At 47.1% G+C, this 16,463-nt stretch overlaps 1 protein-coding gene across 10 annotated transcripts in view; it reads left to right on the forward strand.

Annotated features, from left to right (window-relative positions):
• Positions 1–15,968, forward strand: part of DAPK2 (death associated protein kinase 2) — a 56,944-nt gene extending 40,976 nt beyond the window's left edge. For 9 of the 10 annotated variants that reach the window (XM_056345630.1, XM_056345626.1, XM_056345631.1 and 6 more), the window contains 3 exons: positions 3,451–3,603; positions 4,945–4,990; positions 5,909–7,594. In XM_056345630.1, the coding sequence (XP_056201605.1) occupies positions 3,451–3,603; positions 4,945–4,990; positions 5,909–6,544 (835 nt within the window). In that variant the 3' untranslated portion in view covers positions 6,545–7,594. Of the gene's footprint in view, positions 1–3,450; positions 3,604–4,944; positions 4,991–5,908; positions 7,595–11,404; positions 11,495–11,670; positions 11,752–12,300; positions 15,137–15,322 lie in introns of those variants that run through there. The other variant, XR_008822945.1, reaches the window with a different exon arrangement.
• The last annotated feature ends 495 nt before the right edge of the window (positions 15,969–16,463 follow it).

The raw sequence follows: 16,463 nt of genomic DNA on the forward strand, positions 1-16,463 counted from the left end.
TGGAAAAGTCCGAGGGTATTGGTGGCTTGTAGAAGGGCTGTGAGCTACCAGTGTGTGTGTGTAGGATAGAAATAGCAAGTGGAATAGTACCATTTACAAGGTGAGTTATTTCAGGCAGAAACAGGGAAGTTCTAATTTGCTTGTAAAGGCAGCAGCCTGGATTACTAGGTATGAGTATGGTCACTCATATTTAAAGAGGTGAATTTAAGTTGGGGCAAGAGCAGAGAAGTTGACCCTGCAAACTGAGAATTGTCTTACAAGAGAAATACTGGCTTGTTAAAGCTTGTGAAGCGAAGGCTACTTGGCACTATCGTTGCAGTCAGTAAGCACAGGGGGGGAAAAAAATGGTATTTTTTGGAAGAAAAGTGTGTCAACTGGCGATGAATAAACAAATGTGGGAAACTATGACAAGCTCAAACTGTCAAAGAAATGAGGTTCCGTGGGCATCCTGGGGACAAGGAGTCGAGAGAGTTTTAATTTGGGGCTTGACAATTTGTGAAACAGCTTGTGTGACAATGGATGCAGGCAGTGGAGGGACAGCACTCACTGCTTCAAGAACTCTTTCCTCTGGTTTGACACTAGTGTTACAGAAGTGGTCAGGGAGCCTTGGACCTAACTGCTTCCACTGACATCAAGCTCCTGAGACTGCTGGGGAGCAGCGCGTGGTGCATACCGCATGCTTGGAAATGCCTGTCCCTAAGGTTCCTGCCCTGGGCTGCTGCTGTTCCTTGGGACACAGATGGCTCACGTGCTGCCAGGCTAGAAGAAGGTGCGCTCTGTATTAGAGGGGTTTGCCCTATGCAGCTCAGGGCTCAGTACAGGCATGGAGGCTGGCAGGGGAGGGACTGCCTTTTCGGGGTGGAAAATAAATATAGTGGAACTAAATCCACTCTTGGGCTATACCCAAGGCTTAGAGCCCCAAACCTGTAAAAGTGCTATGGTCTGAGAAATCGGATTCAGTGCAACAAATTCCCTTCTGTCCTGCGGGGCAGAAATAGATGGGGATACTGGTTGAGCCCAAGCTCTGGTAAAGGGGTTTAAAATATCGTCCAGAGCCTTGCTTTATATCAGCACTTGGCTCTTCAGTGACACGTGTGCTTAACAGGACGCTGAACTTTGTAAATCACTGGTTACGTGTGCTCCGGAATGATGAGAGGAAGGCTTAGGGCTTGAAGACGGGCGGGTGGGGGTACGTGCCACGCGATGACAGCGATGCGCAGGCGGCCAGGTACCCTTGAGGTTTGCCTGCTGCACCGAGCTCTGTCCTGGGGAGGACAGTGACGCGGCTTACTCTGCTGTATCCCATGGAGGACATCGGGTTCACCCGGCTGCAATAATGGCTGCCATAGTAATGAAGGTTGAAAATTGTCTCCAGACAAATGATCAGGACAAAAAGAGCACGCTTTTTATGATGTGAGGGGTCAGCTTGCATGGTGTGCTATGTACTAGAAATTTGTATGTCTTTAACTGGTATTGCCTGTTAATTTTGAAGCCTTTTCTGAAGAACTCTGAATAAATGGGTTGTGTTTAATGCTACCACCCACTTTAGCAAACACGCAGCGATCAAAGGGATGACATCATGAGGTGCAGAGAGCAAAATGCATACAAGTCCTCAACTCAGTAACTGGTGGGGTGATTCACTGGGTTCTAAGGGTGAAGCCTTTGTTACTGAGGTCTGCTCTTAGATATTTAGAGGCGCTGAGTCAGGATATGACAAAAGTAATTTGCATTAGGTGTGAGGATTTGAGAATCCTCCCATTTCACAGAACTCAAAGCTGAGTCCCAAACAGAAAAAAAAAAAAAATATCAGAGGAGAATAGAGCACTGTTAGCTTGGGCTTCCAGCAAAGGGCCAGAAGGTGGAATTGCAGCTGCTTCATGGCACAGTTTGGGGAAAGGGAAAAGAAACCAAGGCTCCAGGGCAGGTTTCCAAGCTTTAGTTTTGGAACAACACCTGTGGTCTGTGGGGAGGTGGCTGCTTGTAGCCGCCTTTGTGGCTAACAGAAGTGGAACAAGCGCTTCAGAGGGAGCGTGTAAAACCTGTTAAGGAGCGAGATTGACTCTGGCTTATGGAGTGAAACATACTGCATCCAAGACAGCTGGAGCACCTCGCACTGCCTTGCTGTGTCAGCTGCTTTGGTGTCATGGTGTGATTGTAGAGGGAGAGGAAACACTTCACGCACTCAAACGGTTACGCTGTGGATGAAACCACATGTGGTGGCTGGGGACTGGGCTTAATGGCCCGGGTGGGCTCGTCTAACTTTCTCCTTACCCCCAAATTCCCAGTCAGCGTGGTACTGGCAGTACAGATGGGGTAAAAAGTCTGTTGAGCAGGATCGTATAAGCAAGCAGTGTAGTATTCAAAACCTGAATTTAGATCCCAGGAGTCTGCAGTCTGTTTTGAGCCTGCTGCACCCTGAAGCTGCTGTCAAAGCTAGACATAATAGATAAGCCTAACAATAGCCCAGAAGACTTTAAAAAAGGGATGAGATCAATTTCCTTGGTATAAATAACATTTCCTGTAAACCAGACTTTTGCAAGTCAGCATCCCCGTGGATTGAGGGAGGGAGGGAGGGAGGGGAGGCAGGGCCCGAGGAGTCTGCCAGGAATCTGTTATGGCACTTGAGTTTTGTGGAGCAGAGGTAAATCATCATCGAAGATGAAGGTCGTCAGTCACAGTCAAGAGCTAAGCAGAGCAGGGTGACAGCTTTTTCTGTCTAAGTACAGATTGCTGAATGGCATTTTCTTGTTACGATATCTCCATTATATCCTTGCAGTTGGAGCAGAGTGCCAACAGAATGAAGCGTTGTGTTGTTCAGAAACAGTTGGGTTTATTGCAGCCAGCGTCCTTTTGTTTGTGAGTTCCTTTCAATGAGCAGCACGGCTGTACCCCTGCGGCAGAGCTGGCCCCTCGGCAAGGCCACGCACCCGGCCGCCCATCGCGCGCTGTTCTGGTTCCAGCTGGGCCAGGTCTCCTGGCTGCACGCGCTGTGCGGGGGAGCTCGGCGGGTAGCGTTGCGGACAGAAAAGCGAGAGGGGCACGGCTTTTCCTACCCGAAGAAAATCTGTAGGAACATTGCTTTACCTGCTTGGAGTCAATACCCCACAAGCTTCTGCCTGGTATTGTTTGTGGGTTTGCAGGGACAGAGGCTCTCCTCAGCTTTTTCTAGTTTGATTAGCAGCGACTTCAGTGAGACGCTCAGGAGAGGAGACTCTGCGTTTCTACCTGTGTGCACGCGTTAGTGCTGCACTAGAGACTGTCAAGAGGAGTCTGACATATAACCGCAGGTGTGGGCAGCCAGAGCTGGGCCTGGTATTTCCCACATGGCATGGCTGCTACAACAGAAGATCCACAAATGCCCTGAGAGTACATTACACAGTCACTGTAATTTCATTAGGGGATGTCCGCTGGGTTTTTTTTCCAATTGATTCTTCTTTCTGGCTTATCTAGGCTTAGTGGTGCATCACCTTTCCTTGGAGAAACTAAACAAGAAACGCTTGCCAACATCACAGCTGTGAATTATGAATTCGATGAAGAATTTTTCAGCAATACCAGTGACCTGGCAAAAGATTTTATTCGGAAACTCCTGGTGAAAGATACACGGTAAGTAGAAATTCAGAAAGATCCATTTGTCTCTAAGTTAAACCTGTTGAAACGCAGGCTGATGCGTGATCTGCAGAGCTTTCCCTGCGGCGGCTGTTGCCATTCAAGAGCAAGGCTGCTGCTGTGCCCCTAGGTGATCGCTGCACCCAGAGACCTGAGAAAAGGAACCAGGTTGCATTTAAATTTCACTTTCAGGACTGAATTCTCACCTGAGTCAAGCTGGTACAGTAGGGTGTAGGTGAAGGGCAGAAAATGATACAAAATCTCTAGTTCAGGGTAACTACCACTCCAATATTTCGATCTATTATGAACTACTTGCAAGGAGGTGACACGATCCCAGAATACGCTCCCGGTAGTACAAGGGCAGAAGAATCTTCACGTGTTCCTTAAGTCTCTCTGCATCTGTTGCAGTCACCTAGAATTTGTGTGACAGCTATGCAGGTTTCTATTCCCAGTTTGTAGGAACTACAGACCTTTTTTTTCGTTTTTCTTGCTTTTAATAATGAAGTGCACGCAGAAGTAGCATCTCCTTCCCTGTAACCCTCTTTGTCCTGGAGGGAAGTCTGGCCATTGCAGTTCTTTCTAATGGCTTCATTAGGGGAGAAAACAGGTATTAGAGAGAAAGAGGCAAGCTGTTAAATGGTCAAGGTTTCTGCAAATCCTCAGGCCTTGGAGTAGGTGGGGTTCGATGAGAGGTTTGCATGGGTCTGCCAACCTCCTCTTAGGAAAGGACAAGTCAGTGATACTGGTATTTGTCACGTGTACGGGGGCAGTCCCTTGTGTTTCTGCCTTTGGTTCTTGGTGCTCTCAAGGTGCCGTTTACTGAACTGCCACTGTGCAGAAGGAGGTTGGGATTGATTGGGTTTGATCAGTTCCTCGCAGAAATGTTGCTTTCAGGAGCTGGCAGCTCTGCAGCGATGTAGCATCGTGTTGCAAAGGGTGGTTTGGATATAATTAAAGTTGTGTACCTTGTTTCAGACTCAGTCATATCAGAGGTATATGGAAAGAATTAATTTTCTAAGCATGTAGGATGAACAAAACAAAGTAATGTTTTATTACTTTTAATGGAAGGGTACACAAAAAGTACAGGTAGATTCTGATCAAGTAAGAATTAAAATTGTGTGGAGTGAGGACAGTTCCTTACTGAAACTTAGAACAGTTACAAAACTACACACAAGCAGTATGCCTCATGGAGAAACATAACCCTGACATTTTAGTTAGTCCTGGTGTTGTCTCGATAAATACTTCATATTGAGCCTAGGAGAAGTGCAGGTTAATGGACGTGTGTACCAAACATTTCTCATTCAAGACTGTGGTTTTTTTTGTGGTGATGTTTTTTAGGAAACGGCTTACAATTCAGGAAGCTCTGTCTCATCCGTGGATCACGGTAAGACCAAATAAAGAAGACAGATCTTTTACCATGAGCAAAGCAGAGATGATATTCTCACTCTTATTGGTGTGTTAAATGGAAAAGTGCCCTCCAAGTACATAGAGAACCCTGGGTGTCTCAGAGATGCACCGGGAAGAATCTGGTTGGGTCTGACTAAATCCTTGCATTTTGGCAAATGACTTCTTTAATTGTTAAAACTGTCAAAACGAGGGTGACAAAGCTTTGGTATTTATGCACATTGCAGTATCCCACAGTAGTCTGGGCTTTGCGTTTTTCCATCCTTCTTCTCTGTTTGCATGGATATGTACTGCCTGTTGGGTTTAGTGTTTTCTTTGAGTTGAGAGTTGACTATAGCCAATGTGGAAAATGTAATTTCTCTCAAGATGTAACTGCTGTACCAGGTGTGCTGGTTTGCTTACATTTGTGTGTCTGTATGTGTTTTTTCATCACAAACATTGCTTGCTTTTGTGGATAAGTCTCTTATTGAAAATGCATTTAGCTAATCCCAGCATGACTGATGAGGATGTTTGAAATTCAGTTTTTGCTTTGCATTGCACAAAACATTAACTGGAGTGTTTCCAGGGTTGTTGTTTTTCCTCTTACAAATATTGATAGCTTTAGTACTGTTAACTGCTAAAAATTAATATGAAAATATATTGCGGCCTTGTTATTTACTCTTACCACATCGGAATGAATGCACATCACTTGTTGCATTCATTTTTGGGTTTGTGTGTGTGGTTGGGTTTTGGTTTTTTTTTTTCTTTTAATCACATGCATGAAGGAATATCTGTGAGAGCAAAGAATCTTCCAGCATCGTGGAAGTTCAGGCTGCATCCTTTGTGTAGAGTTTTTGCATTACTGCACTGTCTTGTAAACATTCAGTAATACTGGTTCCTCTGTCTGACGACTCACCAGCTGAAAGAAGAAACAAAAGTCCAAGAAAACAAGAAGGCTGAGAACACACAGCTGAAGACAAAACGCCTGAGAGAGTACACCATAAAGTGCCACTCGAGTATGCCTCCCAATAACACCTACATCAACTTCGAGCGCTTTGCCCGGGTAGTAGAAGACATTTCACTTACGGAACGGGGTTTCAGCACTTTGGCTGCAACCCACGATTCCCTGCAGGAGGACATCGATGCTCTGGTTTCCATTTATAATGAGAAAGAAGCCTGGTATAAAGAAGAGAATGAAAGCGTGAGGCACAAGCTGTCTCAGCTGAAGTATGAATACCGTAAAATTGAATCCCTGAAAAGACACCTACAGGATGATATCAAGACTGTAGGTGCTGGTCTTACGGGCATAACCAGGAAATATGCTGATCTGCAGAGTCAGTATGAATCTCTCAGTCAGGAACTTTCTGAGGAACTCAAGTGGATACAGGACTTAATGAGTAGTTTTCAGCTGCAAAATGAAGCCTATGTGAATGGGAACTTTGACTCTGTTTTCAACAAAGATATTAATGAATCACTAATGGAGCTGTTAAATAGATCTCGCTGTGAAGAATTCCTTGCAGGGTTGAATCTTGATATAGCAGAATCAAATCAGTGATGTAGATCAGGTTAGGTGCAGAGTTTGCTGCCTGTTTCAGTGCACATCATTTTTAAAAGCTTTTGGTGCATACATTCTACACAAAAACATCACCTACAATGAAAATTGAAATTCTGATGTATTGCACGAGATTCTGACCAAACCCTAAGCTCCTGGTGATTTGTAGTGCTGAAGGCTTTTTTCCCTCATGTTTGGTGTCTGAACTTGCAGGAACTAGATTATCACAGTGGTGTGGACACATCTAACCCTGCAGCCCTTTGCGTTGCCTATATCATACTTCTTCATGTAGTACAATTCCTGAAGATTGCTAAGTAATTAACTTGGAATAAAGGGTAGGTCACTCTGTCCTTACTAGAAGCTGGATGCCTGGAAACTAATAAATGTCTTGTGGAAAATCTTTGGTGGGATGAAGGAAACAGTCATGTAGACCTGCTGCAGGCAGTTCTGTAAGCCATAGGAGAGAAGTATTTGCAAAAGTTAAATCTGTCCTGTAAAACAAAGTAAATGGTGCAGTAATGTAACATTTAGCTAGTGTTGTGAAAATTCTCTGTGAAATGGCTGCCGATGAAGAAAAGTGACGATTAATTTTTAGGCCTGTTATGCAGGGTGAAATCTTTTACCATCAAGATGTTAGCTGAATTTCAAACTAACGGATTAATCAACAGCTAAGTTTCCTGTACCAAAGAAACCCTATTCAAAAGACAGTTGGGAGCTTTAATGAACTGATCAAATAAGCATGTATGTAATTTTACAGTGCAAATGTTAATTTGTGAGTGGTGAGTGATAACGTAGACCTCTCCTTTGCTTCCTACATTAAAGAGGATGACAAAGCTACAACTAATTTAATCTGTGGTGTGGGATTTGAGGCTAGTGTTCTCGGTGTGAAGATTTTTTCTTAAGTTTTAGAAAGTAAAAGACGAGTTGTCCCAAATTTGAATCATGCCCTGCAGTCTTGTATTTCAAAGAAGTAATTTGACTATACTGTTTTAATACGCACAGATGTACCCATCTCTTTTTTGGACACAATAAATATTTATGCAGTGCACAGTTGTTCCCTGGTGGTGAGGTTAGTGACAGACAAAGAGATGTCACGCTTCTGTGTGCCGAAGAGAGTTGCCAGCCGAGGTTCTGCGGTAGCTCACAGCTCCTTTGCTGAGCTGTAGGAGTTGGCTGAGGGTGCCTGCTCCGCTGCTACCAGAGCCGGCGAGGTGGTAGCAAGTGCCACCGTGTCGCTGCTCGCCTCCATCTAGAGCGGATCTTTGAATATATTGGACTATGCCTTTCACTGCTCAGCCTCCCTCCTCCTTTTCCAGTGAAGTGAGTGACCTAACTAAATTGAACTGGTGTTGTTCATCGTGTTATTAAGAGTAATGTTTCCTACTTTGAGATAAAACAATAAAAGTGTACCCTCATCCAGTCTGTGTAGAGTACAGCGGACCCACCGCTACTGTGCTGTCATAAAGATGTGCAGAGGCTGGTGAAAATTCAGGGTTCTGAAAACAGTTACTCGACAGGGGTATTGTTATTCCTGTCGTTGTACTGGCTGGAGATGGAAACTGGATGTGCTCTCCGTTGCGTCTTTGTTGTAAAAGATGTACAAGTTTCAAAGGCTCTGAAGTAGTGTAGGTAGCCAGGAGATGTCCCTAGGAAGCTGCTGTCGATGGTTGTGGAGAATTGGGCTCTGCTGTGACAAACAGTGTTGAAAATTCTACTTATGTCCATTTTTTTATTCTCTTGCAACGCTTCAGTCATTGCTCCTGCAGGTTCCTTTGAGCTGCAAGACCCACAAGGTGCTGTCTAGGGGAAGCAGAACACTGGATTTTGTATGAGGGATAGTGTTTTTAATTTTTAAAAAGTAACTTAAAGCCTATTGAGAGTTAATATCTGCAGAAAAGACTTTCAAGAAGGAGAGTCTGTCTTCCCTCAGCCGTGAGCTCATATTCTCCGATCACTGAGATTTTCTTTATGAATAAATGTACTGGCAGGATGAGAAGGAATGTTACATGAGGCCACCCTGTTCCTGAGCGTGCTGGGGTGAGGTTAACGTTGCTGTGCCTCAGCCCTTGGGACTGGTGCTCTCTGAGCTCAGGCGGTCACTGACACGCTGCCTTTGGGGGGATATGCTGCTGGCGGAGAGAGTGACAAAGTCACAGGTTTGCAGGCTGCTAGAGATGCAGAGGCAGATACTAACAGTCTGGGGTTCTGTAAAGTGAGCTGTTTTGATTCAGCGGTGGTTCTGCTGCTGAAAGGGCACTCAAATTTTTCATTATGATTGTACAGCTGACATTTAGCCAGTGAAATTTTTTCCACTTCCAATTGATTTCTAGTCAGCGTTTTGTCGCACCACGCCAACTGTTTGCAGTGTGAGATGATATTTAATGCTGAAATGTCCCACTGCTGTTGTATGCAAATGGTGCCCACATCTAAATTAGAAGGAGGCCAAGCTGCAAGCTTGGCTCCTTGAATTGCTGTTGAGATACCTGCACAAAAGCTACACCTATACCATTTGATGAGAAAAGTGAATTTGTTGTCTCATAAACATTATCAATTATTTTGCTGGGAAAAAAAAAATATTTGAAACATCACTGATGTGTCTTCCATCCTCTGTTGTTACTCTTGCTTCTTCAGGTGTCTAGCTTGGTGGCTTGGCAGTTGGATTCCAGTCCAGCTCAGTAAAAATATTTCTGGGTTATCCACCTCCTACATAGGCAGATCAGAACTGCTGGAATGGCTGTCACTGCATAGACTCCATAATCTTTGGAGGGTTGATTCCTGGCCTTTCCCTTTTCACTTTTGCCAGATCTGGTTTTGAATTCCCTGCCCTGCCCCCCACCCCCCCCTCAGCCTGTCGAATACAGTTTTCCGGTCCATGCAGATTTTGGTGTGGTTTTGGAGTTCAAAGGCGCTATGTTTTCAGAAGGACTGTGTCAGGGTTTCTGGATCATCTGTTCCTTAACACCAGATTGGCATCCAAAAATTTTAGGCAGGTGTCTGAATTCTGATATCTAGATTTTTTTCTTCCTGTTTTTCCGTTGGTATTGTGATCTTTTCCTCATACATTTATTTCCAGGATATCAATGCCTTGTGCTCTCACACTCTGGGTGCGGTTAGAGGACAAAGCCTCAGGTTTTTTGGATATGCTCTAGCATCTATCCTCATCACTAATACTAAATGACAGCTGTTTTTGTAATAGTGATGCCAGCAAAACATACTGGGGTGAGTTTGATGGAATGCTGTGAAAATGGTTAAGGGATTGGAGTGTCTATCAAAGGGGGAGAAACCAGGAGAGCTGGGATTGTTTAGTGCCAAAAAGAGAAGGCTTGAGGGGGGATCTTCTCAATCTGTATAAATACATGCTGGAATGGAGTAAAGAAAACAGAGCCAGGCTGTACTTGGTGGTACCTGTCCAGTGACCGGACAAGAGGCAACAGGCATAAATTGAAGTAAAGAAATCCCATTTAAGCCTTAAAAAAAGCTAAAAAACTTGTTTACTAAAAGTTCAATCAAACACCTGGAACATGTTGCCAAGAGGGGCTGCAGATTCCCCATCCTTTGAAACCCAAGTGTGACATGGTCCTGGGCAAGCTGCAGTAGCTGACCTTCCCTGAGCAGGGGGTTGGACTAGATGGTCTCTAGATACCCCTTCCAAACAGCCGTTCTGTGATCTGTGGTGAGTCCAATGTTGACCAAAGCTGGTCATGGATTTACTTTTCTTGGGCCACCTTCTAATTTTGCTTGGGGTCTGTCATGCTCAGACTAATTGCAGAAGATTGCTGGCAGTGGCCGGGTACTGAGAACCTTCTTGAGGTTCTGGTGAGCAGAGAGGGTTCTACCGACCAGCTTTGTGAGACACAGGAAAAGGGCTGCTCTCTGGTACCACCTTAATATTTGAGTTGTAGAGTGTTGCTAGTGCTCTCCGAAGTTATTCCATGTTTCACATTCACATGAATTCACATGTTCTCCACCTTCAGATCTGAAGTGACTGCCTCAAACTTGCCTGTGATGTTTAAATCAGCCTGGTGAAAGAAGAACCTGTAAAACCACAATTCAAAAAAGATGCGCTAGAACAAAATGAAGAGCCACATGCTGGAAATCGGGAAAGGGCCCTGAACATATCTTTGCTTTTACAATATCCTTGTAAAGGGCAAAATGTGAAAACTTTGATCTCAAAATGTGGAAGGTAGCCCAGGACCTAACAGTGTGATGATGCTGGGTTTAGTCTTATTCTGTCGTGATTTCTAACAGGAATGTGCAAGCCCCCTGTGCAGCATGCTGCATGCCACAGTGCCACTGATGCGCTGGCAACAGTTCCGTCTCCTTTCTGCCAAGCCAGCGTGGAACCTTTTTGTTGCTCTCCCAATGCCTGGGAGAAAGAGGGACATGGATAAAGGCCAGCTGATAGGAGGTCAATCCAGAGAAAATGGAGATGGAGCTGTTGTGCACTGAGAAGCACCTTAGCAGCTTTACAAAATGAAAGCATTGCCTTAGCACCCTCCAGCATCCCCTTAGTTACATCCTGCTTTTGTTTGGCTGTCCTTCGTCCTGCCCTTCAGCTAGAAAGCAGTTGCCAGACTTCTTGTTTGTTTTTTTGTGCGTGGATCATTATGAATAAGAAGGGAAAAGTGGAGGTTGGAGCAAAGTCCGCGCCACTTTACACTGGTTTTAGGATTTTGTTTGAGCTAAAGGGTCCTGTCCAGGTACAGGGGGGGAATTCTTCTGAATGATTCTTCTGCTTTTTCCTGTACAAATCCACAGCTTCCCCAGCCAGCATTCTTTGCAGCCAGCTCCAGACCACACAGAGTCGTAGTATTTTATGCACCAAAGGGAGCCAGGCAATAAAATTGCTCTCTTATCTTCCAGCCAGTGGACAAGCGACAGGCTTTGGTTCGGCAAGCATCTGTTGTTAACATGGAAAACTTCAAAAGGCAATATGCTAGAAGACGATGGAAGGTATGACAGTGAGCCTTTAATCCTCCTCATGTAAGGCTTCCCAAGCCTGATGCGATCAGAGGGCAAGACGGAGCTTGAATGTAAAATTGTAATGCGTGGTGGATAAATGAAATGTGTTTGGGTAGGTCAGCACTGCGTACATGTGGTCCAGTTCTCATTCTCCCCTCTCTCTGTAGCTTTCTTACCGCATTGTCTCATTGTGCAACCACTTCTCTCGTTCGCTGGTGAAAAAGGTCCTCATGCAAGATGAAAGTTTGGTAAGTATGTTTCTCAGATGGGAAGAAGAGAAGGACGAGTTCTACTGTGCAGTTATTTCTGTGGTCCTTATGTGGGTACGCAGCCCAGTGGGATGGCAATGGTTTTGAGTGGGAGACCAGACGGGACAGTGGCATCCCTGGTGTGTCTTTAATGCTGCTGTAAGTTGTGTCACTGTGACAGAAATGTTGGGCAAGGAGAGCTGGTGATTCTGTAACAAACCCTTCAGGTGCTAGCTGCATTTCTTCTGTAAAGGAGCTGCATGGAGGCAGCAGATTATGTTTGGATAGTGTAGCAGTGACCGTGCTGTCTGACGGAGAAAGGAGCAGCTGCAGAGAGAGTCCACACGGCTGCTCTTGTGCCCAGCTGTGTGGTGGGGTGGGGGGATGGACCCCTGCAGCGCATGTGACCTCCTGGAGTGAAACTCGGTGTGACATTTCCATTAGCTCTACTTTTCTCAATGGCTGATACACTAATAATATTAGAACATCAGGTGTAGGAGCGTGGTACCTCATTTATGTGACTGAAGCATTGTGGCCTTTCTATTTCAGAGAAACTGCGAAAGTGACAGTGAGGATCTTCCACAAAGAAAAGCCACTTATCAGAGGAGAAGCAGCATATCATAATGTAATGAGAATTCCACGGGCAGGAGATAGAGGAACTTTCATCATTGCTGAAAAAAGCAGCCCTGACAGCAGACGTTGCCTTCTTTTCGGAGTCCTTGGTATGATGCTTCTCACTCCTCAAGACTACGCCAACAGCTGGATGATGTTATGAAATGCCTACTGAGCATTTTGGAAAATGAGGGATCCAGGTTCCCAGGGAAATGCTGCAGCACAAGCACCGAAAAGAGTGCTTTTGTATGTTGGGCATTTCAGTGGTGCTTCAGTCTCTTTGTGATATCAACCGCGCTCAGGATGTAGGGTTTCTACTGATACTCTTTTACTGCAGAGTAATTCACATTCCACACAATGATTAAGACTGCGCGCATTATTATTTCAGTCAGGGAAATTGTTATTGAGTCTTAAGGAAAATGTTCTATACCATTTTTATATTTGTTAATAACATAAATACGTGATGGCAGACATCTGACAGGTTTTGTTAGCTGTGTGCAGTACTCTGTTACTGCTGTCATTGAAGAGAAAATCGCAGTGCCGTTACATACCGCAACCTTGATTCCATGAACGTAGCAGTGAACAGTCCTGTTCTGCAGTAAGAACTGTGCTCTGGCCATCGTCTCTGGCTGAAGACTAACACAACTGCCACTGCCAGTTTGAGTGCAACTGATTCTGGCGACTGGGAGGATGAGAGAGGCCAGGGCAATTTTTGAATGAAAAAGAGAAAAAATTGCATAATGACTTACACGCACCCAAACGCAATACTTTTACAGAATGATGGCAGGATGCTTCATCAGAACAGGGCACTTAAAAACCCAAGGTATATGAAGAAATTGTTTTTATTAGACTTTGTCATTGTTTTAATTTATTGTCAGCAAATTGGAAATTCATTAAAAGCTGTTTGTGTAGGTGCTGTTTACATGTAACCCACACCACAAACATCTGTGTGTTACTCAGGGGACTGTATCCAACACGGAGGAAGTAAGCACGTCGATAGTGGTGTGACGTGCCAGGAAGCTGCATCATTTTAACTTCATTAGTTTCTAAGCCAGTATTGTTCATTTGGTATCAAAACCTGCGCATAGACTAAGGCTTTTTTTTTAATCAAATATATTAGTTGTTAGGCGTTCTTATTTATTTTGCCATTTAATAAATGAAAACATCGGAAAGCAAGCCTACTAGAAAGAACTACAGACTGACAAGGAAACTGGTTTCATTTGGCTTTATGGTTGTCACTTCTAGGCTGAGGTTTTAGAGCTGAAAGTGTGAACTGGTGTTGAAAACCAGTATCGGGTTAATTTTGCCTGGCTTCCAGTTTCTAAGAAAGAAGTAAAAATGCGCTACTTTTATTTGTAGTTTTATATCTTTGCTTAAGCAGAGACTAAAATGTGGCTGAGGAGAAAGTATTTCTAAGAAAAGAAGATGTATGAGAAGCACTGGAGGAGAGAGGCAGAACGTAGAGTTTGAGGGAAGAGATACAAAGCGAAGGCGGCGTGTGGGGTGGGGGAAGGCAGCGTATGGGGTGCGGGAGGCAGCAGAGAGGGATGGGAGGGATGCACAGGGAGTGGAGGCGAGCTCGGGCTTGGAAGGTTGAAGGAAGGGAAAGTGAATGCAGGTATAGTAATTGTGGAAGCAGGAAAATGAATGTTTTGCAAATATGTCACTGCATTTTGATGTTAGGAATTTAATTTCCTTTCATTTCATGTCTTGGGCTGCCACAGCCTGTGACATGGGCCTGGCTGCAGGATAAGGAGCAGGGCATGGGCTTCTCTTCACAACCGATTAAAAGGTCTGTTTCTGAGCTTTCTGTGTAATTGTTGAGGCAGATTCCTCAAAAGCACCATAGTAATGTATATATTAAGAGAGAGCAGTAATGGAAAAACCTGCTATTTCTGTATTGGGAAGGAATCTTTCATAAATAGAACACTAAATATATATATATATTTGGCTAAAAAGCTGCCCAGCTGACCTACTGAACTTTGCTTCCTGCGTCCCCTGCCCCACGCGCTGCCGCTGGTGCATTCCCCAGGCTGTGGAACACCAGGCAAGCTGGGGGCCAGCGTGGCTGCCGGCATTGCTGGGGTCTCAGGGACCCTGGCTTCCAGACATGCCAAAGTGGTGGGGTGGTGCCTGGAGCCCTGGGCTGAGCACCTGCTGGGGGGGGAGGCAGCCTGGGGAGGGGGGCAACCAGTGCAGGGCCTGGCCTGTGCTGGGGCTGGTCTGTGCCGGGGCTGGCCTGTGCTGGGGGTGGCCTGTGCTGGGGCCCGGCCGGTGCGGGGATAGGCCTGTGTGAGTGGCGGGGCCTGGCCTGTGTGGGGCCCGGCCTGTGCAGGTGGCGGGGATCGGCCTGTGCGGGGCCCCGGCGGCCTCTGGGCCAGCTGGGAGGCAGCAGCAGGGCAGTGCGGGGCCCTGAGCTCCGGCTGATTGCTTCTGCATTGATAAAAGGTGTGGGTTGGTGCTTTAACCAGGACGTTACGGACCGCTGGTGGCGGGCCATCTTCGGCCATCCACTTGCCCTAGTCAGCTAGGGACAGCAGCGCTGCTGAGCCACCGGCAGAGCAGCAGGGCTTGCCGTTGTCTGTGGGTACCTGGTGACCCGGCGTGGCTCCCCAGCAGCCCGGTGTGGTGGCCTGGCGTGGCAGCCTGGCATGGCTGCCACATGGAGCATGACGCTCAGCACTGGGGCCAAGCCATGCTGTTCCCGGGCTGGGGCGCACTGTGTGGGTCCAGCCTCCTGTCCTCAGGGGCAGCACTGCGGCAGTTGGGGAGCGTTACCGGCACGTTGGGGAGCGTTACAGGCACGCTGGGGAGCGTTACCGGCATGTTGGGGAGCGCTGCAGTGTGTTGGGGAGTGGTGCCAGCGCATTGGGGAGAGTTGCTGGCATGTTGGGGAGTGCTGCCAGCACACCGGGGAGCACTGCGGTGTGTTGGGGAGTGTTACTGGCGCGTTGGGGAGCATTGCAGCATGTTGGGGAGCGCTGCGGGTGTGTTGGGAAGTGCTGTGGTGTGTTGGGGAGTGTTACCGGTGCGTTGGGGAGCACTGCGGTGTGTTGGGGAATTCTGTGGTGTGTTGGGGAGCGTTACCAGCATGTTGGGGAGTGCTGCGGAGTGTCGGGGAGTGTTCCATGGCTTCCTGAGGCCGGTGGCCTCTGCATTTACTGCCCCGGCGGTCCCGCAGAGCAGGGGTCCCGCTAGCGGGGCTGCCTGTGTGGCATGGGGGGCACCGCCTGGGGGGGCCGCACTGCGCTGCATCGCTGCAGGCTTTGGGGGGCAGCCCTGGGGTTCCCTTTGTGGAGGGGGGGAGCTGTAGTGCGCTTCAATAAAACAGCGTATGTTACAGAATTTACTTTCTGGGAGAAAAATCTATTTTCTGGGTATTGTTTATGAGCAGCAAGGAACCTGGAGATAAGCGGTAAGTCTGGAAAAAAAGTGTTTTTATTAAAACCAGACTGTTTTTATTGTTATTTTTGTGGCAAAGTCCTTAAATCTGTTTGGCTCTATTTTTATTAAGTGAAATGCTGATTTTTACGTGCTCAGAAGCAGTACAGACGGTCGAAGATAACATGTATTACCCTGATTCACTAATAAAATTTCGCAAAGCAGCACGAGTGCCCTTCTCTTCCTTTCCTCCCTCCTTGCCCCGCTGGCTGGTGGTCGGGCTGGGCAAAGGAAGTGGGGCCCTCCCGGGCGGGTGCGGGGCTGTGGGATGGGGCAGTGCGGAGGGTGGCGGGATGGTGCGGTGCGGTGGAATGGGTTGGGCCGGGGTTGGGCTGTGGGATGGTGCGGTGTGGTGCGGAGGGCACTGGGACGGGGCAGTGCGGTGTGGGGAGCTGTAGGGTGGTGCGGGGCTGTGGGCTGGGGCAGGGAGGTGTGGGGGGCGGTGGTGTGGTGCAGGGCTGTGGGGTGCGGCAGGGCGGAGGGCGGCGGGAACGTGCGGTGCGGTGCGGGGGGCAGTGGGTGGTGGGACGGGGCAGTGCGGGGTGCAGTGGTGCTGTGCGGAGCTGTGGGATGGGGTGGGGAAGTGTGGGGGGCAGCGGTGCGGTGCGGTGCGGTGCGGGGGGTGGTGGTGTGGTGTGGGGCTGTGGGATGGTGTGGGG

This window comes from Falco biarmicus, chromosome 7 (genome assembly GCF_023638135.1).
Source record: "Falco biarmicus isolate bFalBia1 chromosome 7, bFalBia1.pri, whole genome shotgun sequence".
Classification (NCBI taxonomy): Eukaryota; Metazoa; Chordata; class Aves; order Falconiformes; family Falconidae; genus Falco; species Falco biarmicus.